General features: G+C 35.1%; 1 protein-coding gene across 3 annotated transcripts in view; it reads right to left on the bottom strand.

The window, feature by feature from the left end:
* PRKG1 (protein kinase cGMP-dependent 1) overlaps positions 1-27,029 on the bottom strand; it is a 1,115,575-nt gene that overhangs the window by 185,086 nt on the left and 903,460 nt on the right. For all 3 annotated transcript variants that reach the window (XM_070562421.1, XM_070562430.1, XM_070562440.1), the window contains 2 exons: positions 25,728-25,805; positions 15,270-15,364 (listed from right to left, as the gene is read on the bottom strand). In XM_070562421.1, coding sequence (XP_070418522.1) covers positions 15,270-15,364; positions 25,728-25,805 — 173 coding nt within the window. The remainder of the gene's footprint in view (positions 1-15,269; positions 15,365-25,727; positions 25,806-27,029) is intronic.

The raw sequence follows: 27,029 nt of genomic DNA, 5'->3' as shown, positions 1-27,029 counted from the left end.
TGCTATTTTAAATAAAATCGTTTGGCTAAGCAGCTCTTTTCAGAATATTTAGATATTGCTGGAAGAAGAAATTATAAGATTTATATTCCCATTCTTAATGACTCACTCTGCTTTAGCAAATGGCAAATTAATGATATTTGCTGTGGCTGGTAGCAGAATAATTTATCCAGTCTTCTTTTAAATAAAAATACAAGTTAAAAATGGAAATTAATAAAAATAAACATGGTCTTTAGTTGCCTCAGGTGTATGACAACTGGTTTAATATCCTCAGTGCTTGTCAGGTGCACATAGCAGCATGGAGAGCATAGGTTATCTCCTAATAGTGTATGGACTGTGGATGTCGGAAGTTAAGAAGGATACAAAATATCAATAGCTTACAGTAGCAAAGGTTCTAAACCCATTATTTTCTATGATCTCAAATTCTCATTATTCTGGAGTACATCTAGAAAGATAAAAAACATCTCTTTTATTTTTCCCCCCATACATTTTAAAAAATAATATCATTATTTTAAAAATTAGTAATTTTGAAATTTACAAATTTAAAAGTTAACGTCAGATATATGTTTTACAATTCTTGACTATTTTTGTTTGGTAACACAAATTCAAAAGCCTTCAAGTAAAAAATTCTACTTCTCCAGGGTAGCAAATCCACTCTTCTAAGGGAAAAGAGTACATATGGATGGGGGTGGTAAAAACCCTGTATTCTTCTTATGGACTGTTTGTGAAAAATGTTCCTTTCAAACCAACATGTTTCCCCATATGGGGAACAGGTTTACAACAAAGACGATGTTGAGTAGATAGTGAGAGAGGCAGCCAGCCATCTGGACAGCAGGCAACTGTCATTCACTGATGCTGAGGGAACCACTAAGCTCCGATACTTATGAATATTTTAGAAAACAGGACAACCATTACACCTTATAGGATAAGCTCTTGATACCCACAGACCTGAACTGTAGGATAGTTTTGGAAAAGGGATAGTTTGAGAAACTGTTCTATAGCTATAAGGAAAAGGAGGGTGATGGATAGGCGTATTTGATTTAGATCATGTTAAATTAGCAATGGAAAACTAGGGCTGAGGCCAAGATGAAACCACAAGTATTTTTATGCTAAGTGAGCCTTTGTCATCTAAATCATGGAGATTGGCAGAGGATAAATGTATTGATTATCTCAGGAGCATACGAACTAAGAGAAAATAGAAAAAACAAAAAAAAAAGCAGCTGTATGCTTCTCTCCCATGTACTGTTATACCTAATTTGGGTAGGAAAGGGAGACAGTAGTTATAAAATGAACCTCCCATGTATTGAGAACTTCCTATGATGCCCATTCTGTCTACAATCTGGTCACTGTAGCATGTAGATGCAATATGGTGAGCTAAAAAGACAACAGATGATGGAACCAAAGAGATCTGGGTTTGCACGCTAGTTTCTCTGCTGACTAGCTGTTTGACTTTGTGCAAGTTACTTAACCTCACCAAATCTCAGGTTTGCCACAGGAGAATTGGGGTTAATAATGACTGTTGTGAGATTTAAACAGAATAAGGTATGTACGAGTCTTTAGCACAATGCTTTGGAGTGCAGGACATCTGTCTTGTTTACCTTTAAATACCTCAGTGCCAAACAGTAAACAATACATGTTTGCTGAGAGTGAATAGACAATTAAATTTAAGAGGGGAAGATAAAAATGCATGCTGTTTAAATTTAAAATTTGCAGCATAATGTACTATACTAACATATAGGTAAACTGGCTTCATTGTTTTAATTAATAGGTTATCTTACATTTCCTAATGTGGCATATGAGGATCATTGCTGGTTCTGATGACTTTAGGCAGAGCAAGAATAAACAACTTATGTAAAATATACATTTCATTTGATTTGTATGTTACTTCTTTAGTAAGTATTAAAACTTCTTTACCTAGAATTCCAAATCCATATTTTCAATGACATTATTCTTCAGAAAAAGGCTAACGTAGAGAATAGTCTCATCAGCCTGGGAACACCAAGTTCCTTTTGGAAAAGGCAAGGGCAAGATTTGGCAAAAATCACATAGCAGTATGTAAATGAAAAACCTCTGGGAAACCCTAGCTCCTTTCACTACCAGAAACTGCTGCTGGTGGGAATTACTCTCTTCTCCACCTTTGTGCTGTCCTCTTGAGCACTGTTTTAAAGTCTGCACCCAAAACCTCCAAGCGCTTGTGCTCAAAGATTGAACACCAAAAACCCCCAAATAAGTGCAAACTGTTTCAGAAGTGAAGTCTTGAGCCTGATGTGGTCTTCCAGTCTTCCTTTCTCCTGCTTACTGATTGTCTGCTTGATCTTAAAATTCTACCGTCCTTGGTGGTAAATTCTACCTATTCTCTGCCTTCCAGGCTGAGAAATCATAGTATTGAAACTGACTAGAGACTGACCTCAGTCTGAAACTGACTCCCAAAGACAAGGCCCTTTTGGCCTATTTTGGCCTGTGTGCTTTGAGTAATCTACAATGGGCTTGTTCAAAACTCCATGACTGTAGAATATGATGACCGCTCTCAGTGAGTCTACTGTGCTCATGGCCCTCTGTTCCATTTACCCAAATGAGCCCTGACAGATTCCGTTATTGGTGACTGGGGTGGAGCAAATTACAGCACCCTAATGCTATTAACAGATGCTCTGATAATAGGAGCATAGTGAGCTCTGGGCCTCTTGAGCATCAAATGGTGAAAGCAGTGGTGGGTAATGAACCACAGACGAGTTGGTAGTTCTCTTTCTGACACTTGATTATATCAAAGATCTCCCTAAAATTGTTTAATGAGTTTGAAAACATTTTAATAGTTTTATTGAGGTATAATTGCATAAAATAAACTGCATGTTTAAAGTGTGCAATTTAAAAACTTTTGACATTTATAGACTCTCATGATTCTATCACTACACCCAAGATAGTGAGCATACCCATCATCACTAAAGCTTCATAGTATCCCTTTATAATCTTTGCCTTCTGCCAATCTCCATCCCTAAGTAACAACTAATTTGCCATCTGTCAGTACCATACATTAGTTGGCATTTTCTAGAGTTTATATAAATGGAATCATACAGTATAGACTCTTTCTTTAATCTAGTTTATTTCACAATCATAATTATTCGGATATTCCTCTATGTTGTTGAGTGCATCAATACTTCATTCTTTTTATTGCTAAATAGTACTTTATTGTATAGCGATACCATGATTTGTTTATCCATTCATCTACTGATGCACATTTGGCTTGTTTTGAGGTTGGAGATACTACAAATAAAGCTGTTACTAACATTTGTGTGCATGTCTTTGCATGGACATAAGCTTTCATGTTTCATGTAAATACCTGGGAATGGAATGGCTGGGTCATATGGCAGGTAATATGTTTAACTTCTTAAGAAACTGTAAAACTGTTTTCCAAAGTGGTTATAACATTTTTCATTCCCACCAACAGTATGTGAAAGTGCCAGTTGCTCCACATCCTCTCCAACACTTGATATGGTCAATCTTTTAAATTTTAGACATTCTAATATATGTATTGTGGTATTTTGATCAGTTTCTCTTCATTAGTGAAATGTCTGTTCAAATCATTTGCCCATTTTAAAAATTGGGTTGTTTGGCTTCTCATTACTCATTGAGATTCGCAAGTTCTTTATGTATTCTGGAATCAAGTCCTTTTTCAGCTATAAGATTTGCAACTATTTTCTTAGTGTGTGGAGAGAAAATATTCTCTTTTCCTGTTCCTAATAGTATTTTTCAAAGAAGAGAAACTCTTAATTTTAACGGAGTTTAATTTATCATTTTTCCTTTTATGGATCATGTTTTGGTATGATACCAAAAAAATTCTTCACTGAACCAAAGTTCACAAAATTTGTCTCATTTTTTTTCCCTAAAGATACTGTAGTTTTGGTTTCACATTTAAGTCTATGATACATTTTAAGTTAATTTTTGTGTATGGTGCAAGGTATAGGGCCAAGTTCATTTTTTTGACTTAATGGATATTCAATTGTTTCAATACCATTTGTGGAAAATGCCGATGTTTCTGAACTGAATTGCCTTGGAACTGCTGTTGAGAATCAATTGGTGAATGCTATGGACTGACTGGTGCACTGCCTCCAAATTCACACATTGCAGCCTTAACCCCCAGTATGATGGTATTTGGAGATGGAGCCTTTGAGAGAGAATTAGGTTTAGATAAGGTCAGAAAAGTGAGGCCCTCATGATGGATTAGTGCCCTTAAACGTGGAGGCACCAGAGAGCTTGCATGTTCTCTGCATGTGCATGCACCAAGGAAAGGCCATGGGAGCACATGTGAGCACACAGCAAGAAGGTAGCTGTCTGCAACCCAGGAAGAGAGTCCTCACCAGAAATCAACAATGCTGGCACCCTGAACTTGGGCTTCCAGCCTCCAGAACCATGAGAAAATGAATTTCTATTGTTTAAGCCAACCACTCTGTGATATTTTGTTACAGCAGCCCGAGGTGACTAAGGCAGCAATCTATGTGTGGTTGATTTTGGAGCTCTTTATTCTGTTTCATAGATCTGTTTGTCTATTTTGACATCAATACCACACTGCCTTCATTACTGTAGCTGTAAAATAAGTCTCAAAGTCTAGTATGGTTAGTCTTCCAAATTTCTTTTTTCTTTTCAAAGTTCATTTGGCTATTCCAGGTCCCTTAAATTTCTATATGAATTTTAAAATTAATTTTACATCAATTCAATCAATTAATTAAAATGTGTCAATTTCTACAAAACAGCTTGCTGTATTTTGACTGGGATTGCACTGGATGTATAGATCAATCTGGAAGAACATAGAATCTTATGACATCCGAACCCAGCGTATCTCAACGTTTCTCTCGGAAGTGTTTCATAGTTTTCATTGTATAGTGTACTTACACATCTTTTGTCAAATTTCTCTCCAATTACTTCAGAATTGGTATGGCTATTATAAATTTTTTTCACATTCTAATTGTTTGTTGCTTGATTAAACCACGGATGCCTATAAGATTATTTACTGACATATTTGAACCTGGCCCTGGGAAGAAATGGTAGACTTGAAGTCCCTGAAATACTCTGTGAAATGTCCTAAGAGGAATATTGTACTTGCCCTGATGCCTGGAATATGGAGTAAGACAATTATCACATAGCTTATTTTTTTCTGAAATAGCTCCCACTCCCATTTTGTTGTATGAATGAGGAATGAGAAAGGTGAGGCCAAATATGGCTGGAAATATTGTCTCATGTGGGGACACTGTCTTAATCAGAATACATGAGCAAATGTTATGTTCAAGATAATTTTCGGCAAGAATATTCAGAGGGCTTTAAAACATTTTTTTCAGGCATCACAAGTGATTAGTGAAATGACAATGAATCTAACCAATTAAAATCTTTGTTGCCTGTCCAAAGTATGATTTATAACAAGTTATTTTCTTCTACACTCCAAGAAGGAAAAATTAAGAAGCAATCGTTTAGACTTGGAAAGAATAAAAATGACAGAGACACAAAACACTAGCTAAGTTCATTAACTGGGAAATTAGCTTCAAATGAAACATTTTTGTATCTGTTTTTGAAGAGATTTTCAAATTTATGTTACATTTTCTTATCTTGTGGCACCTGAAGGAAATTATCTGTCTGAATGACATGTTGGAGAATAACAATAAGGGATTGAATTGTTTTGTATGTAGCTCAATTTCCACCATTGAAAATAGCCTAATATTTAAGGCAGCAGGGATAAAGAAACTATTTTACGGAAAAATACTAAGACATCCTGATGTTTCCCCAACCATCTACAACAATCTGATCCCTTTTATATAAATAATCATTCATGTGAGCAAGCCAAAGCCATCCTCTAGAAGATCAGTCCTCTTTCATAAATCCCCTTGCATTTAGCAGAATTTTTTTAAACAACCAATTTCCTAATTTATTTAAAATGAATGTATCTTGGGTTACTGATCAGTTACTGACAATTTTTAAAATTTTATTTATTTATTTTTTGAGGAAGATTGAACCTGGTCTAACATCTGAAGCGTTAACAAGATTATCAAGTAAATTCAAAGAACAACCAAAAATATTTTGTGCAACTAACTTTATATTCCCGGTGAAAGTATTCTTCCAGAGAGCAAGTGTTCAAATTTTGTTGATTAAGTTATCTTTGTTATTGTGTGTGTAGAGTAGGCTGGAAGTATTCCCATACTAATATCAATAATTTGTGATATGTGTGTGAGGGAGCTGTCTGTGTGTGTGCGTAATTATATTTTATATGTAATATGGTTTCTTTTAAACCAAGATATGATTTCCATAAATACTCTAATGGGTTCCTTGACATCAAAGCTCAATGGACTATTGTATTCTAGGCATCTTTATGCTGAGATATAAGAGGATATGACTGTATCATGGGGCTAGGTGCCTACAACTCAACAGGTCAGTTTCCACATGCTTACGCATTTGGGTTCTGTTCTGTGCTGTGCTTCCAGGTTTTAACATCCCACTTGAAGCTTGTTGTAAGTTTAGTTATCCATCCATGCCTAGAGGGACTGTAATCACAAAAGATTACTGCAATGCCAAACGCCTAAAAGCAAAACACATCATGGGGATGATGATGACATAAAAAGATCTCCGTATGATCATGGAGCAGGGATGTGGGTGATGAGACTGCAGTAGTAATATGGGAACAGATCTCACAACAGGGAGGGCCACAAAAAGCCTTTGAGAAGGAAAGTGACAGCAGCCTAATTGTTTTAGAGAGTGTTGTGGGTTGAACTGTATCCCCCCAAAAGCTATGTCAAAGTCCTAAACCCCATTACCTGTGAATGTGACCTTATTTGGAAGTAGAATCTTTGCAGATGTAATCAAGTTAAGATGCCACCATATTGGATAGGGGTAGGCCCTAAACCCAATGACTGGTGTCCTTATAAAGAGAGAGAGATTCTGATACAGAAACACACACACAGGAGAGACAGACATGTGAAGATGGAGGCAGAAACTGGAGTGATGAAGTTTCATGCCAAAGATGCCAAGGATTGCTGGCAACCACTGGAAGCTATGAGAGAGATATGGAATAGATTCTTCCCTAGAGCTTTCAGAGGGAGCATGGCCATGGTAACACCTTGATCTTGGACTTCTAGCCTCCAGAATTGTGAAAGAATAAATTTTATTGTTTTAAGCCACTCAGTTTGTGGTAATTTATTATAGTCACCCTAGAAGACTAATACAGAGAGACTGTCATAACCACAGTGTATGGAATGGATGAGAGGTGAGCAAGACTGGACAAACTGTGACCAGTCAGTAAGCTGGACAGTAATCCAGGTGACAGATCACAGTGGCACCAATCAGAACAGTGGCAGTGAGGACAGCAAGAGGCAGGTGATGTTGAGAGTTATGTAGAAGGTGGAGTCAATAGATCAGTTATCAGTGATGTGAGTATTTCAGGAGAGGAAAAAGCAAGACAGTGTCCAAATTTCTGGTTTGAGAAACACTTACTGCAATAGTGATCACTTGAAAAAGGATAGATTTGGTTGGAGGTGGAGAGAAGATGAGTTTAATGCTGTCCAAGAGCCATCTGAGGTACCTGATTGATATCTAAGTAGCCATGCCCCATAGGAAACTGGGTCTGGAGCTCAGGAAAAAGTTTTGAGATGGAGATGTAGATACGATAATGTTTTCATGACACTTTGTGCTTCTCCCATGATATCAATTAACACACTCTCTATTTTAATCACCTGTTTACTTGTAAATCTTCAACAAGAAAGTAATCTGAGACCAGAGAATTAAGGGAACAACTTCTTTTGATGAAGACTGCTCTCCTCAACAGGCCAACCTCCAGTTTCCCTACTTTTCCCAACCTACAGCTAGAATATTGGTACCATTAAAGCAATTCTGGCTCTTCTCAGTCAGTTCTGCAAAAAGAAGTTGGTCCTAAGTACTGGCAGCTTTTCAGCTTTGGACCTTAGCCACAAATCCAGGACAACATGGAAAAATATCCCACTAGACATTCTGTTACATTTTACGTATATTACCATTATAATATTCACAAGAGTAATCTTCACTAAAAACCAAATTAATTATAATCCTCACTAAAACCCAGAAAGGAACGAGATGAAACAAAAATCCTAAAAGTCTCAAGTGCTAGAAATAGAGAAGGGTCCTAGGTTAGAGAAATGAGCTAGAACTGGACAGGAGAGCTCCTGAGGGGTGAGTGAAGGAGTCTGGCTATGGTCCTACCAAACATGGAACTGGGACTGAACCCTTCATAAGGCCAGAGTCTAGAGCATTTCTACACACAAAACACAGCTTTAGAAGTAACTCTCTCTGTTGTCAAGGAGGTTTTCCCTGAGGGAAACAGAAACTCAAGCCTTGCAGGTGGGAGATCTGAATTCTTTCTATCCTATCTTTATGGTACTGGGACATCCATCTAAAGCCCATCCTTTTAGAGGCAAATATGAAACACATGAAACAGCAACATAGAGATGCTCTAATAACCTGGCACAAGGGAATCCCTCAGTCTACCAACTCTACAGAAAATGGACATGCAGTAAAAAAAAACAAACCAATCAAAAAACCCACAAGCTGTAAGAAAGCATACAATAAGAAGGGAGAGTCAACAGATATCACAAACGTTAGAATTTGTACCCCCAAAGTGAAGATAATACAAAATTTCAAAGAATTTGATATTTTCAAAATAATTAATAAATAAAGCAAAGAAATAAAAGATAATTAAGAAACAATATAAATAATGAAAATAATAATCATAATAGTTGTTATTTATTTATTGAACACAGCATTTATCAGGCCTCATTCTAATATATATACAAGCTATATACATTATTTGACTTAGTAGTCATCTCAACCCTATGCAGCAGATACTATTATTCATATTTTATAAACTATGAATCTGAAGCATAGAGAAGTGAAGGAAAACAATATCACACATCTTATAAATGATGGAGCTTGGATTTGAACTCAGGAAGTCTCATTTCAGTGCTCACACCGCTAACTACTGTGTGTGCCAAGTAGAAATCCTAAAAATAGTTTTAAGAAATAGTCACTTGGAACCTACTTAGTGGATGGATTGAATTTAAGACTTGATACAATGGAAGGGAGAAGTAGAGAATTGCATGACGGATCTGAGAGATCCATCCTGTCCAGATTCCATTACAAATGTAGCACAGAATGATACAGAGAAAGAATATATAAACATGAAATAAGAAGGCAAGGATGGTAGGATGTGGGGATTAAACATAGAATATTAAGGTTTCCAAAATGAGAGAATAGAGAAAGGTTGGGAAAGGAAATATGCAGAGGTAATGCTGAGAATTTTCTAGAATTGAGGAAAACCACATTCTCAGAAGAAAGGAACACACAGAATCATATGAAGGAAAAACAAAATATGCCTGCACATAGGCAGATATAGTAAAAATTTAGAACATCAAAGAAAAAGAGACAGCCACCAAAGAAAATGACAGATTATCTATAAAAGAACAGTGATTTGACTGACTGTGGACTATGAATGCCAGAAGACAATGTAATAATATTTAAGATGCTGAGGGAAAATAAATTTTAACCTGGATCTCTATAGGTAACTAAATGCTCATTCATTCACGTATAGGCAAAGGCAGAAAGTATAAACAGATCATCTCTGAACGACTACTAGATAATAAGCTCAAAAGGAGCAGCTGGGTATAATAAGCAATAGCTGACAAAGTAATAGATAGACCAAGTTGATAAACCTAAGTAAGTAGTGTCTGAAAAAATATAGTAATCATAATGACTAATATTTGAGAATTTACCAACCAGGTGGAACTATATACTAGAAAATTAGATAAAAGGTGGGTAGGAGTAATTTGAAGTTAAACACACAAAGATCTTCCTATTATTCAAGAGACGAATAAAGCTACTGATTAACATTCCATGTTACCTATACATATTACAAATTTAAATATTGATCATTAAAAGAATAGAAAAAGAAGGTAAAACTTCTAAACTAAGGGACGACCCATGCAATTCACATGACAACAGAGGGAAAAGAAAGAAAAATGATATATTGACCCAAAACAAAACAGAATGAGATTAACACGCATAAAATTTTAAACACAAATAAAACAAGCTTACATATCCTTAGGACTACATACATATACAATAAAATATAGACACATGAGCAGTGAGGATGCATATAGCCAACTTCAGGATGGTGATAGTAGGGGGAAGACATAAAAGATGCTTGAGTTGTATCTTTAATGTTTTATTTCCAAATAAGTAAATGAATAATAACCAGATTCAAATATGGCAAAATATTAAAAAGCTATATCCAGTATTTGTTATATCAGTTTATGTGCTATTATTTTTATTAATTAAAATAAAATGAGAAAGAAAACAATGCAGGTTCTTAAATGTTAATTAACTTGCTCAAGATCACAGTCCATGGGGGGAGAATCTAGAAAATATAGACATCTGATACCAAAGTCTGTTAAACTGACTTGGGTTATTCATTCTTGCACTAACAAGGAAGGGCCTGGCCTGTGGTGTAGGTGTTCAGAATGACAGGAAACAGCTGGGATCACTCCTGGAAGGAAGGGACCTGCTGCGAGTGGTCTGCTATTAAAGGCACTATTTAACAGGGTGGCCCAAGGCTGCATTTGACATTCAGGGGTTGGTTTCAGTTGTAAAGAATTCAAATCTCAAGAGAAGCAGAGGCTGTGACACAAGGATACTTAGAGATGATCTAGTTCAACTGACTCAGTTTACAGATTCAGAAACGGAGACCCAAAGAAGTTAACTGACTTGTTCAAAGTGATATAATAAGTCAGTGGTTGACTCAAAATCTAATGTTATGTCAATTATACCAAGTGCTCTAAATGTTAGTTAAGAAGTAGTAGAACGTTCTTGGGAATGGGGACGGTGATATAATGGTAATGATGCCGATGATGTTGACGATGATGTTAAGGTTAATGAAGATGAAGATAATGTCAGTAGCAGTGGTGATGATGGTAGCTAACTTCTTTTTTAGCACTAATCTAAATTCTAGGTACTCACACAAATTCTTTACAAGTATCCCCTTGATTATTCCTCAGAACAACCCAAAAAATTAGGTACAATCATCATCAGATCAAAAGAAGAGCCTCTCAGAGACTCATAATTTGTAAATGACAGAGTAGGTCCCAATCCAGGCAGTCTGATGTCTGAGCTGGAATTATAATCAAATGCCAAGCTAAAGGCTCAAATGTTAGGGGAAGTAAGGAGGGGCAAATGAGAGCACAATTCCATCTCTCTCTCAGGTTCAACTTGGTCTTATATATTTCCCATTATTACAGATGCGAAGTGTGTGTTTGGGTTAGAATTTGACATCCTCTGATGCCTACATGAATTCTATATAGTTTCACATCAGATAGAGATCTTGAAGCAATGGTAAGTCAGAGTGTAGATGGATTGACTCTTGAGTTACCAGACTAAACCTGAAGTAATTTCTCCTAAACACAACTTTGGTTTTCATGTGTAAAAGGAAGGAGCACTTCTGTAAAGAGTAAAACATGTGCCCTCTCACTGGTGTGGAAACCATTATCACAGTAAAAAATAATGCTTGAGTCAAACAACACTGAACAATTTGCTTCACGTCAACCAAACAAAGTGAAAGCAATGTGACCTCAATTTTTCTAGTAATGAGATGCTGTTGGTTAATGGACATTAATAATATAGATTACAGGATGGCTAGATTTATGACTATACTGTCTCCATCCAACAAGGAAATGAGGCATGTTACTTCCAGAGGCAGAACTATATAGTGGAGTTCTGAAGTCAGGTCATTAAGGTCACATTTCAGCACTGCCATTCAATTATCTACTGTATGCTTAACCAACACTAGCATACGGCACTCTCAAACTTAAAAAGAATGTTCAAGGATTCATTTCAGGATTACCAATGTATCAATATGTTAATGATCTGTTGAACTGCCTCAGGAAAATAAAACAAAAATTCTCAGTACATATAAATTTTGTTTGTGAGAAAAAAACAATCTGAAATGCTGTGTTATATACACATAGAGTTTGCTGATTATAAAATTTTTCTTCCAAGTATAAAAAATTATATAGTTTTCAAAGAAGCTTAGCTATTACCCAAAAGACTATACAGAGTTTCCCAAAGGACTTTATATCCTAAAGTTACATAAATTTTTATGTTAGAGGGAAACAAGTGAAACAAATCAATCTGATTTGTGAAAAGTCAGAATTTCTTGGGTGAAACATTAAAATTCAAAGAAATAATCAAAAAGAAACATAGAGACACAGAGTGAAAAACAGGTTACAGACATAGGATGTCAAAACATTAAAAAGTCAAAACAAAATACAAGAAAATAATCAAGAAGCGTTAATCTAATAGATTTCCTTAATTTGAATCTAGTTTGAGAGTTTTAAAGAAGCGTAGCTCTATGATAGAAATTACAAAATGCCAGCTCACAGGTCAAATCACTTGCAGAAATCTTTTACTTGTGGAGCGTCTTTTTTTAAGCCAGTTACAAAATCACATTTCATATTTTTTTTCAAAATCTATTTTTTTCTGCTTTTCTTTAAAAAAAATTCATAGCAATGAGCTGGAGCTCAGCAATTGCTGTCCTCATCACATAAAGCTTTCCAGTTTACCACCAGTTTTATTCACTTTATTTTGTTTGTTTACATAACCAGCCTGCCCCCAATAGTTAAGTGAGTTCATAACTCCTTATCCACTATTTTAAACAAATTCAAGTAATGAAAGGATCAATGGCAGAAGGGATTGCAAGATTGAACATCATTAGAGAAGTTCATTTGTTCATCCATTCATTCACTCATTTATGCAACAAATACATGTTGAGCATGTGAAAAGTGCCAGATGCTAAGCTCAAATGAGAATACAAGTATTTGGGACTTCTTTTCATTGAAAGCATATGCAGTCAGAGATCTGGATATATACCAAGATGTATGTAATAGAGTTAAGGACAAATTATTGGTGAATTTTAGGAAATGGATTGAGAAATTCCAAAAAGTGCTAACAATTTCAAGGGTCTCAAAGGATGAGGAATTTAAAGAAGAAAGGGGTGGTCAACAGTGTAAACTTGTGGCTGAGAAGTGAAGTCAAATGAAAACAGAAAAGAAAGACCATTCTATGATTTAAGTGGCAAATCACTGGTGATGTTTAAGAGGACACTTAGAGTAGATTGATAAAGGCAGGTCAAGTCGTGAGAAAATGACAGTAAAGGGTATAAGAAAGAAAGAGAGATGGGATAAGACTGGGAGTACGTGTGAAGGGAAATGGTGGGGAGATGACCAGTGAAAAGGACAGAGTAGGTGCAAAAGAGAGTTGGGCACCAGATAGTTCACAAGAACAATCATATGCTAGAATGAATTCAATCCAATGGAATACCATTGACTTAAATTTTACTATCAAAGCAAAATTTGATACGTTTTCCATAAACCATATCCCCAAGGTCACTTAAGACACATTCTTGAAAGATGTTTTCACCATAAAAGCTTTCTTTAATTGGCATCAAAATTCAGTGACAATCAGCTACAAAAGAAAAATCTGTCAATCCTCAATTGTATTTTATTTTCTGGTGTTCCACTTGTGATCTAAATCAGAAATGATTGAAAATGTTTCTGGTTCTTGGGCTCTGTTGGAAATGACATTTTCCATACACGTATTTAATCTTGAACCAATAAAATCAGGTGGTATTACTCTCTAGATTCCTCTACATATATAATAATCAAGGGAAAGGGAGACTAAAGTACAAATGATACGTTTCTGCACTTTATACAAGGAAGATAATGTTTATTGCATTCTTTTGTGTATCCACCTTGAACACGGTATTTCTTCCAACTTTGTCATTGGAAAAATCTAATGGCAAGTACATGCTCATCAGATAAGAATCAAATGAACTTTGTGAAAAAAAAAAAAACAATGTCAAATGCATTTAGTTCTGAATTTTCATAAGGTAATGTGGCCTGAGTAAAATGACTTATCATGATCTCTGTTTTATTTCTGTAGTTATGAAATAGTAAGAAAGAAATAAGACCTGTCAACTGATTGTGGCTTAAAAATAAAAACTCCCTAAACTATTTATTTACAATACTTTTAAGCAAGATGCTTATGATGCAATTTTTAAAATTATCATAATTTGAAAGGAAGCAAAACTGACTATTCCAAATATTTTTGGTATAAATTATGTCCTATTGCTGTTGCTGTCTAGTAGACAGCCCTGCACCTGGAATTTGAAACAAAAATAAATGTTTACTGGTTCTTTCTTTTTTTTATTTCCTGCTTTATCTCCCCAAATCCCCCCAGTACATAGTTGTATATCTTAGTTGCAGGTCCTTCTAGTTGTGGCATGTAGGATGCCGCCTCAATGTGACCTGATGAGCAGTGTCATGTCCATGCCCAGGATCCGAACCAGCGAAACCCTGGGCCGCTGCAGCGGAGTGCAAGAACTTAACCACTCGGCCACGGGGCCGGCCCCTATTGGTTATTTCTTATTCAAGTGGCTTATATACATACAGCACTGAACTTTGAAAAGTCTCATCTATATATACTGATAATTGAGATGTGTTGCTTATTGGAAGAGTAGAATACCCAAATATATTTTGTGATATTTGTCAGGCATTCTGTAAAATGAGTGGTACAAAGTCAATTGGGTTTTTATTCCATAGTATATGGAAAGAAATCCCTAGTGCTTGCTTCTTGAGGTCTTAGTTTGCAAGTAGAATTTCAGTGACCTGGACCTCTATGAGTCCAGCCTTTAGAGCCCAAGCAAGCGAATCTGAATGTGCATTACCTCCACTTCCACCTCTTCCTCCATCTCATTACTTATCACCAGCGATGGCAACAACTAGCCAGAGGTGAATCCAGGAAAGCCTTCATTGCCTTCTGACCTATTATTTGTACAATCAGGGAATGTAAACAAGGATTTCAAAATTCTCAACCAATTATCTTCCTATGAGTCTGAGTGAAACTGTTGTACAAAGTAAGCTTAGCAGAGTCTTCTCCTTCTCTTTTAGAATCGTTATAGAGATTGCAGTTACGGAACACAAAGCTGAGAAATTTTCCTATCAATATAAAGCAATTTATTACATAAGTTAACCAATCTATTCCATAGCCTATCCAAACGGATTACAAGTCCAGTTGGAAATAAATAAAAATGACCATGAAGGGTCCGTGTCTGATATTAGGAGAAGCACTAAATAAAGAGCCTATTTTGCTTGGAGCTCGATATTTAAAGTGGGAATTTATGTAGTACTCAACCAAAATCTGAAAGCATGTGATCTACTTACCCTTGCAAAGCTTTCTCTCCAAACCAATCTCCTTTTCCTAGAGTTCTAAGAAACACTGGGTCTTCACTTGGTGAGTCTTCACGAGTGACATTTACCTACAAAGAGAAACAATGAAAGTTCATATCTACCGCCTGGATGATCAAATGAACACTAATTGATAATATTAATTCCACCTGTTTTCTTAAAACTATTTTTATGAAGAAAAAGAGTACATCGTCACTAAAGGAGCCAAAGAATAATATTACTAATTCCCAAGAAAACCACAAGAAATGACCTACAAATATTTTGTTATATTTTCAAGTTGTTTTTAACAAATAATAAATTATTCAGAAGTCTGAATTTCACGTAATCCTTATCCTTATTCCCATTTCCTACCTTCCATAAGGCAATCACTATAATGAATTTAGTGAGCATTCCTCCAATCCTTTTTTATGTGCTTATATGCAAGTGTTATCAAAATAAATGAATAGTAGAATATGGTATGTATTATTCTGCAACTTACATTTTTTCTCTTAACATTGTTTTAGTTATTTATTTCATGCTGCTAGGTGGATAAATCTAGTTCATCCATTTTAAAATTTTGAGGTTTTATTGTCTTCTTCCATCCTATAAATATATTTATTTAACCATTTCCTTGTAGATAGACATTTATATTGTTTCCATGTTTTTTGCTGCAATGCACATCTTTCTATACACCTCTACATGCCCATTGTAGTTTCTCTAGAGTATGCCTATCTTTTTCCCTAAGAAAAATTTAGCCTTCATTCAAAGGCCAGTCACATTGTCATGAAGCTTCCTGCAGGTCTCTAACCAACTATAGTCCTCATGATCTTCATGCTTCATTCAGTAGGATTTCTTTTTTCAAAGATATAAAAATTACGTACATGTGTCTTTATTTTTACCATAATAAATAGTACACGCTTCAAAGAAACAGGTATTTCTTTGGCATTCTCTACAATTTATAATAAGCACTCAATAAAGAGCTGTAAATTGTATAAAAAGTTTCTTTACTAAGAAGGTATCTCAGCCCATACAGGACTTGTGACTTGGGTGATAGTCCATGGAAGGCAAATAATGATGTTTTGTTGCATGAATGAAGACATGAATGCAGTAAGCTGTACCTTTGTGTTAATTCACTTCCCCCTCAAGCTCTACTAATATTCATAATATTGGCCATGTGTCATCCAGAAAAGTTAAACAGTTGAAATTCGTCTACCTAGAAAATGTAATGAAGTAGAAAAACTAATTTCTTGAGACAATGCCAGACATTTACACACATTTATAAAATACTGTGCTTCAGGTTTCTGAATTTAGAGATGGAATGTGAAAGACCAGAATTTTTATAAGTAGTAAGAAGCTCTGTGCAAAGTGGAGGGAATTCAATTATTATTCTCCAATGATCCATTTGAATGCTCCTCCATACAGTGTTTCAAAACCATGGAAATGCAGTTTTTAACACTCTTACCACTAAACTATATCATAGAGATGCTCATCTGCATACTGATGAGGCTTTTACAGATGTGGATAGAAATACACTAGTCCAGAGATTCTCAAACTTCAGTGTGTGTGGGGTGGGTTGGGGGAGCTGGATGGGGCATCTTATTTAAATAAAGGTTACTGGACTTTTATTCCTGAGGTTCTGATTGAGTGGGTCTTTGAAACTCACATTTCAAAAAGTTAATGTAGGTGATTTAGAGGCAAATGTTCTATAGACTCATCTTTGATAAACACTGATACACTGTCATATTTCTGAACCTCAATTTTCTCATGTGCACAGCGAGGCAATTCAACAAAATTATTCCTGTCAGTCCTCCTGGCTGTTTAAAAAAGTCATGGACTAAGGGGTAATATACTGTAAGTTAAGCTCATTAGTTCAAAATTAGATATAAGGACACATTATATAACTGTACACTTGCCATTTGGTTAATTTAAAAAAAATTAGAAATTCAAAATGGTAGATTTACGCAAGCCATGGAGAAATTTCTAGGGACTTTGAAATGTTCTTTTAAAAGATGGTACTGAAATGCAGTAATAGAGACATAGAAAGTGGGCCACCTACAGAACAAACCACTTTCTGCTTACATGATAAATGGGAGGAAAAACCTAGCTGGATAATCCATATACGTGAAAAGATAAGCAGCTCAAAGAGCAAGAATAAAAGCTTTCCTTTAAAGCTGTAATTTCCACAGTTTTTCTTTGTATATATAATGAATTATTCTAAATATGCACAGACACAAGTCGTGGACATTTGCATTTAATTCTGAAAAGATTTCAGGGTAGGGAAAGTTAAATACACAGAGACAGCCTCTCTAACCTTGGCCTGTGTACATAATCTTTTCAGCTAAACCACAAAGCACTTTATGATCCACAATGTTGTGCAAGGAACTTTCTAGAGAGTCTTAAAGATAATATTTAGTCTGTTGGAACCCATGTTACCTGCCACCTTGTCCAAAAAATGGAAGTGTTATCTCCTTGTGTGTGTGTGTGAACAAATGAGAAAATCTATGAAAAGTATCCTTGTAATAGTAAGTGCCCCAAAATTTGGTTGCTTTTTCCCTATTTTTTCTCCTCCTATTTCTCTCACTTCCTATTTCAGAAATTCCATGGATTTGACTATAAAATATCCCACATCACTACTATTGCTCTTTTATTGTTGCCATAAAATGCTATTTAGAGAATTAACTACTTTTAGTTCTAGATAGATAAAAGAGAATGTGTATTTTTATGTTTGTTTTACTTATACATATTATTTTTTCTGAGACATGTATAGTCTTGTAATTTAAAAAACAAACTTTTTAAAAACTACATATAATTTTTGAAATTAAGAATCAAGATAGGGGGCCGGCCCGTGGCCAAGTGGTTAAGTTCGCACACTCCACTTAGGGGGTCCAGGGTTTCGCTGGTTCGGATCCTGGGCACGGACATGGCACCGCTCATCAAGCCATGCTGAGGTGGCATCCCACATGCCACAACCAGAAGGACCCACAACTAAGAATGTACAACTATGTACTGGGAGGCTTTGGGGAGAAAAAGGAAAAATAAAATCTTTTTTAAAAAAAGAATCAAGATAGAAATTAGATATTTTCAATGGAACACTTAAAATTAATCTTTAATACCAAAATCTTCGACAAACAATATCCATGTGCTCAACCAACATGTTTAACCAAAAATAATGCAAAAACAAAATGAAGTGTTGTAGTACAGATTCAACAGGTTTGATAAGCAAGTAATGTTTCTTGTAAGGAAATATGGGATTTATAGATCTGAAGGGCAGACTCAGCTAGAGAATAAGGGTAGTCAAGTAAGCATTTTCCTACTTGTGTGATTAATAGATTAAAAAACTGACTAGTCCCCAAATCAAATCAGCTCCCTTTACAAACAATGTTCTGTAAATGTAGCTCAAAAACTGGTCCCGTTATTCCAAAACCAAAATGTCTACCAATGCAGGACACTTTTAGGAGCTGTATCTGAAAGTTTGGGAAATGCACAGAGAAAAAATGGTTGGTCTGAGCTTGAAGTTTGCCTGCATTCTTTGAATCTTTAGTTAAATTCAGTGTGGGCCAAGATCTATGATTTCTGTGAGCCTGATTCAATGACTAAACCTTCTGTGTAACACAGGACTAAATTAGAAAACCTCTCTACCACGAGTCCCACCTTCTTCCCCTAAAACGTCTATGGTGAATTTTCTTTTCATGATTCTCTTTCTAATGTTTGTAATTTAATGTGTGTGCACACATGCACTCACACACACACCTCGTTTTATGCTTAAATACCATAGATTTACCTGGTTTTGAACTTTATATAAATCATATCATACCATACATATTCTTCTGCAACTTTTTTTGTCCTAAGGAAGATTAGCCCCAAGCATCTGTGCTAATCTTCCTCTATTTTATATGTGGGTTGCCACCACAGTGCAGCCAATGAATGGTATAGGTCCACGCCCAGGATCCAAACTCATGAAGCAGAATGTGCCAAACCCAACCACTGTGCCATGGGGCTGGCCCTTGCAACTTGTTTCTTTTGATCAGCATTATGTTTGAGATTTATCAAATTCATCCATGTTAATATACAAAGCTGTAGCTCATTTCCTCTGTTTGCATATTATCTTATTATATGACTACTACATAATTTATTAATTCTCCTGTAGATATAAATATGGGTTTCTTCCAGGTTTATTTTTGTTATATTTTGGTTTTGTTGTGTTATCAACAACATTAGTATGAACATTTTTGTACATGTTTTCTGGTGCCCATGGGTAAGAGTTTCACTAGAATCAATCCTTACGAATGAAGAACAAGGTTATAAAGTATACACATCTCCAATTTTGCTAGTATTGACTCACTCTTGATACAAAGAAGTCATACCATATTACATCAGTGGACAAAAGTTCATATTGTACCATATTGTCATCAACATTTGATATTGTCAGTTTTTGATTTTTGCCAAGGTAGGTAGGTATCAATGGCAATTTCTGGATTATTAATGGAGGTAGAGCATTTTTCATATTATTTTATGAGCCACTTGCATTTCTTTTTTGTGATGTGTCTTACCAAGTTCTTTGACTATTTTTCTATTGGATTGATTCGTGTTATTTTTTTCATTGACTCATATGACTGTGGTTTGTCCTTTTACTATCTCTATGATGTCCTGCCAAAGTTATTAATTTTTATGTAATCACTTTTAACTATGTTATTATTATTTGTACTTATGTTTAAGAATCCTTTCCTATCCCAAGATGATAGAGTATTCTCCTAAATGTCTTTTGATTTTTTTCCCCAATTTTCCTCTTACATTTAGGTCTGGAATTGACCTAAATTCCAGTGTGTATGGTATAAGGTCAGGATCGTGTTTTATGTATTTCCCTAAGAATAACCAATTGTTTTGGTATCTGTATTGCCAATGTTGTCCTAAATCAAGTTTCCATATAGTTATGGATCTTTATCTGAGCTCACTATTCTCTTATTCTGATATAATTATCTAGTTCTTAGCAAAAATAAGGCCACATTGTCATTACCTTAACCTTATAATAAGTCTTGATATCTACTAAAGTAATTCTCCCCAATATACTCTTCTCCTTTTCAAATATTTTGGCCATTTTGGTCTTTTACTCTGCATTCTAGTGTCTTTAAATAAAGTTTTCTTTTCAAACACTTGAACATTTTTTGTTAGTTATATTCCTAGATACTTGATTTTGGAAATTTTTTTAAATTATATTTTTAACTGAATTTACTGGTGTTTAGAAACATAGGTAGTTTTTTTTTTTTTAATGATTATACAGTAAAATTGACTTTTTTTTTCCTTGGTAGATAGTTCTACGAATTTAAATACATTTATAGATGTGTCTAACTTCCACCACAATTTAATATAGAACAATTCCATCAGCTCAAGAAACTCCCTCATGCTATCTGTTCATAGTCACATACTACCCCAAATCTTACTTGTAGAAACTGATGGTCTGTTCTGCATCATATTAATTTTATTTTTTTGAGAATGTCATGTAAATAAAATAAAATAACTTTTATGACTGGATTTTTTTTCACTCATAATGTCTTTGAGATTCATTCAAATTGTTGCATGACATAAAAGTTTATTCTTTTTATTGCTCAGTAGTGCTCAATTGAATAAATGTACCACAGTTTGTTTATCCACTTATCCATTGAAGGACAGTGCCAGTTGGGGACAATTATGAATAGAGCTGCTATAAACACTGATGCACAGTATTTTGTCCGAACCGTGTTTTCATTTCTCTAGAATAAATTCCAAGAAGTATAATTACTAGATCATATAGTAAAACTTTAACTCTATAAACTGCCAAATCATTTTTCAGAATGGCTTTATCATTTTTGCATCCCAGTAGCCATGTATGAGAGTTTCACTTGCTCTATATCCTCACCAGCACTTGGTATTGTCAGTTTATATATTTTCTCATTTTACTCACTCTATTAAGCATGCAATGGTATCTCATGGTTTTAATTTGCAGTTCCCTAATGGCTAATGATGTTAAATATCTTTTCATGTGCTCATTTGCCATTCTTATATCTACTTTGTTGAAATGTCTATTCAAGTCCTTTGTCCATTTTTTTAAATTGGATAGTTGGTTTTTTCAAATTGATTTTTGGATGTTCTTCAGTTAGGCTCAACACATACAAACCCTTTGCCAGATTTGTGATTTGCAAATATTCTTACCAGTTTGTAGTTTGTCTTTTCATTCTCTTCCTAGTGTCTTTCACAGAGAAAAGTTTGTAATTATGATAATGCCCAATTTACCTTTTTTTTTTTTCTTTTGTGGATTGTCCTTTTGGTATCATATCTAGGTAGTTTTGACCAAACCCTAAGTCATGAAGGTTTTCTTCTAAAAGTTTTACATTGTATTTTAAAATCTATTCTCAATTCTTATTTAATTTTTAAATAAAGTATGAAGTTTAAAAGGCCAAGATTCAATTTTTTGGCTATGGATGACCAATCGTTTCAACCCCGTTTGTTGAAAAGACTTCCCTTTCTCCATTGATTGCCTTCAGTCGTTGATTGTTCTGTCTGTCACCATTAAGTATGATGTTAGTTGTAGGCCTTTTGTCGATACCATTTAGTAGTTTGGGGAAGTTCCCTTATATTCCCAATTTGCTGAGAGGTTTTATTATGAATTAAGTATTTGTCAAATGCTTTCTTTGCCTCAATTGATATAATGATGTGATTTTTCTTCTTTAGACTGTTAATACGGTAGATGTCTCTGAATAATTCAACTTTTTGAAATATTAATTTATAGTAAATTGCTTAGTTCTGCAATGTCCAAAACGGTCACCATTAGCTGCATGTAACTATTCAGCTATTGCAATGTGGCTACTGCTACTGAGAAGCTGAATACTTCATTTAAGTTAGTTTTAGTTTAGATAGTGAATGGGACTAGCGGCTATTGTTTTGGGCTGTGAAGACAGGGAACAGTTCCATCAACTAAGAAAAAACCACTGAACAATGCTGATCTAGCTAAGCTCTTATTAATTTTAATAACTTATCTATCAACATAAAAAACTCAAAAGAAACTGAAATCATACCATTTGTAAAGAATTACTGTTTTATTTATTCATTTCCAAACATAAATGTTCCTTGACTTACTGCAATGGTTGGGATGTCTAGTTCTACACTAACAGAAGGGGGAATACTGTGCATCTTTATCTTGCTCTTGATCTAGAAAGAAATGCTTCTCATGTTTTACTTTTATGTATACTTAGATATATGTGTACATATACAAACAAAGTTTACATAAGACAACGCATTCCATATTCAACAACACTGAACACTGCGTCAAGCCGATTTGTTTAACCAACATGTTTAAGGACTTGTTAACTCTAAGCAAAGCCATGTGGTTTTAAATGGCATTTAATGGACAAGAATTTTTGGGTCACACTTTTTTCTAATGGTAGCATAAAAGTATATTGAATAGAATCAAATAATCAAATTGCACTTGAATTATTATTGGAACTCTGAAATTTCATCTACCAATCCTGTTCAATTTTGGTTCAACTTATTTATGGAGAGTTTATTTTTCAATGCAATGCAACTGTAGGGACATATGCATAAAGTTTTATCAGAGATATTTTTCACACTCAATTGTGGATCCTTTGGCGCTTTATAGTTCACTGTTGGGGGAAAAAGTCATGTTGCTGTGCAGTTGGAATGGACGGAATAAAGTACAGAAAACTAACTCAGCTTCCACTTGGGGCAGTACCAGGGACTCTAGACGTCAGCACAGCATTGTGCCTCACGTTTTAGGAAAATCAATTTATGTAGCTTTAATGGGGGGAAATTAATATTTCAAAGTTTATTTTATAAATTTTTTCTCTTTGTGTGGATGTGCTTTATGGAAGGATAAAAACTGTTTTACACTTAAACAGATGGACTCGAACAGGGGAAATCCATTTGTAGTTCTACAGTCCCCTGTTGGATGTCTCTCTCTCTCTCACACACAATATTTTCTAAGGAAAAGCCAGTTTGGCGGTAACAAGGAAAATATCTTTGCCAGGGTTATCCTTTATAAATTTTTTAAATGCATGTGAAAACAAATTTCCATCTTCTACCTAAAACAAAACATATAATCCTAGAAAATTTTAGTTCTACAACTTACTTGCCTGCTGACCTGAAGCTACTCTCATTACTCTTCTTTCCTTCTATTCCTTCCCATTGCGACTTAAGCATGCTCATCTGCTTCTTAAAACTTAATGTAGTGATTCCAATGCATTAATATTAGAATTAATAAAGTTAATGTACTAATATATCATATATTAATTATTAGATAACTAATATAATTAATATAATAGGTTAGGGGGCCAGCCTGAGGGATAATGGTTAAGTTCAGTACACCCTACTTCTGTGGCCCAGGTTTGTGGGTTTGGATCCTAGGCAGGGACCTACACCACTTGTCAGTCACGCTGTGGCATTGACCCACATATAAACTAGAGGAAGATGGGCACAGATCTTAGCTCATTTCTAACGTTCCTCAAGCTAAAAAATAGGAAGAGTGGCAACAGATGTTAGCTCAGGGCTAATCTTCCTCAGCAAACAAACAAACAAACAAACAAAAAATTGGTTAGGAAAAATGGCTTAAAAAATTTTTCTGAATGTGTGAAAAGTGTCTAAGATAGTCTTACTATTTCTTTCCCAGAATGCCCTCAGTGCTATGAAATATCACCAAAGGTGAGATTCCTGTGGCACAATTTCCACGCTCTTTCTATTTATACATATTATGGAACTCATAAAAAAGCATCACTAATGCACCTGTCTTCAGCTGCAACTGGTTAGAAACCACAGCTTCTTTTAGGCAGTGCTGGGAATTTGCAGTAATAGTCACAAAAACCTGTTGGAAATTCATCTCAATAGATAAACACATCATCCAATGATAGCAAAGAACTAGTAACGGAATAAAGAAAAGATAAATCCAGACCATCAGCACAAAAAGTCCCCCTGTGACCCATAGAATCATTTCTATCTATGAGGATTCTCAATTTTCCATGATTCTCTAGTCAGCGTTAAGAAATAAGACAGTAAATGGTTAGTCTCATAATTTATATGAAAAACACAAAATGTTGACATTTCTTATCCTCTAACATTGGAAAATACAAGATACAACTTTAACCATAACTGTGGTCACACATGTCATTTCATGATGGTGCCTTTTAAGAAGCTGGTCCCTGACATCTATTTCTATCCCAAGCTTTCTGCTATCACTCAAAAGAATAGGTACGACAAAAATACAAATATAGTTTTCTTCACTTTATTATGACATGCCAATGGTGTAAAACATTGACAAATGCCCATTCTAGATTCAAGATTAGTCCGAAGAGGATTATCTAAAATGTGATCCAACAAGATTTGTAATCTTTCACATATCCTGTCCACTGTGGCTCAGTAAATCTCTCTCTTTCCTATTTTGATATGAGCCATAATATACCGGAGTCAGTCATATTTGTTAAATTAGAAGAAATAAATTTGACTTACTTTTTTAAAGTGACACATAAAAATGGAAACTGTCATATAAATCCCCTCTCACTTGCATTTCCTTTCCCATGTCTTCCTATATTTAATACATATAAATTATTTTTAAGGATCATTAATGATAAAACAAAATAAGTTCAAATCATAGGTTACAGTGACTGAAACTAATGAAACATGATCATGACTTTGTTGAAAGAAATACAAGACATTTTTACAATATAATATTAGGATATTAATTTATATAAGTCCCTATTTTCTAATTCACTTAATTTCTTATTTAGTTTTTAAATAAAAATTATAATAGATTCAAAATATTGGAAAATTTAAAAATATAATAAAGAATAAATTATGATTTTTTTCATTCATATCTCTTGTCTACCTCATATTTATCCCTTCCCCCATAATTTACCACTTCTACAAGTTTCTTAGTATTCATTCAATATTTCTCTATGAAGATACAATAAAATACGAATATATTTATATCCTTATTGCCTTCAGAATGTTAAGCATCTTGCCTATAGATACTAAAACTGGTAAGTTTCCTAGCTGGGTTCAAACTTGTACCATCTGATTTCAAAGCCCAGATGTTTCATTAGAGCAATAATACTGCTCCAAATGGCTGAATGATTTTTTTTCCTGTTGAGGATTTTTCAAGTGACCTCAGTCTTTTCTTTTTCAATTATATAGTTTTAATGACAGAAATCTTTCCATTTATGCAGGCATAGCAGCGGCATCTAGCATCATGATTGTTATATTATAGCACACAGGCTATTTCCTGGTCTTTGAAGTTATACTTCTTCTTCTTCCTGCATCATTTGGGGACATCCATTCTCAACTATTTCTCTATCAGTTTCAGAAGATGGGAAAACTCATCCACCTCAAGACCCTGCACATGTGCTCCTCCAGGTGTCACTGAGGACCCCCAGCTCCCTCTCTTGTGCATCATTCTCTTGTGCTACTAGAGCTTACCTTTCCTTTGCTGATGATAAAGAAGGTGTCCCCTCTGGCACCTTGCCTGATGATATATTCCCCATTTTCATAGTGGGTCTGAAAAATAGAAACAGCAGTAGAAAAAACATTAAGAAAGGAGCAATTTACCAAAAAGCTCCACCTCTTTAAATATCTGCTCCCAAGGAATGCATTCGTCTACATGGAGTTTTACCCAAACCTAGAATCCATCATGATTTAAAAATGAATAATAGTCAATGAACACAATAATTACAAAGAAATCATTTCTCTCATGCTCATTTCTAAAACTATTTTGTTAAAGTCATTTTTCCGGGTGATTATATTCACATCTTTAAATTCATTCATTTTAATAGTTTGATGAAAATATTCTTTTCTCCTATTAACTGAGCATGAAATAAAACAGCAGAACTGCTAATTAAACTGGTCTTTCTGTATTATTTTATTTGTCATTCTCATTTGTTTTTGGTATTTTCTTTTATCTTTTTAGATTGGCCCTGGGCTAACATCTATTGCCAGGCTTCCTCTTTAATTTTTTTCCCCAAAGCCCCAGCACATAGTTGTACATCCTAGTTGTAAGTCATTCTAGTTCTTCTATGTGGGATGCCACCACAGCGTGGCTTGATGAGTGGTTCTAGGTCCGCGTCCAGGATCCAAACCTGTGAACCCCAGGCTGCTGAAGCAGAGTGTGAGAACTTAACCACTCAGCCACGGGGCCAGCCCCTGGTATTTTCTTAATGATAGTAGTTTTTTTTTTTCCTGAAAAATTACTGTGGCATCTAAAGATCTTCATTTTGAACCCTGGGTTACTTCTAGGGTAGGAGAGATGGCCCTAATTACTTTTTAAGGCACTGCTCCATGCCTTAACGTCCTTCCTTCAGCAGTTTAGATTTGGCCCTGTCAAACAGAATGTTTTAACTTTATGCACTGAATTCTGGTCCAGTATCTGTGAGCTTGTAAACTACCAAATGAGGAGCAAGGTAAGGCTGTAAGAGGATGATCATAGTCAGTGTGCCAGTATTCTGACTCGGATACAATCACCAGGTCCATTCCAGCGTGAAGATTACCCCTGCAATGAATGCAAGTAATTTCTATAAGATGAGGTGAGAGAGAGTATATTGCCGGGTCAGGAGATACGACAGAAAAATGAGAACTGTGCCATCTGGCCCTATCCTTCTCTGCAGCTTAGCAAGGGAGCCACATTTTGGAAAAGAAAATATTACTTTGCACACTGCTTAGGAAACAGATTTCACGGTTTGCATGCAATATTCATCAGGCCAATGGCTGTGATTTGTACTTATACTT

Source organism: Equus przewalskii, chromosome 1 (genome assembly GCF_037783145.1).
Source record: "Equus przewalskii isolate Varuska chromosome 1, EquPr2, whole genome shotgun sequence".
NCBI lineage: Eukaryota > Metazoa > Chordata > Mammalia > Perissodactyla > Equidae > Equus > Equus przewalskii.
This window is presented reverse-complemented; position numbering and strand designations above follow the sequence as displayed.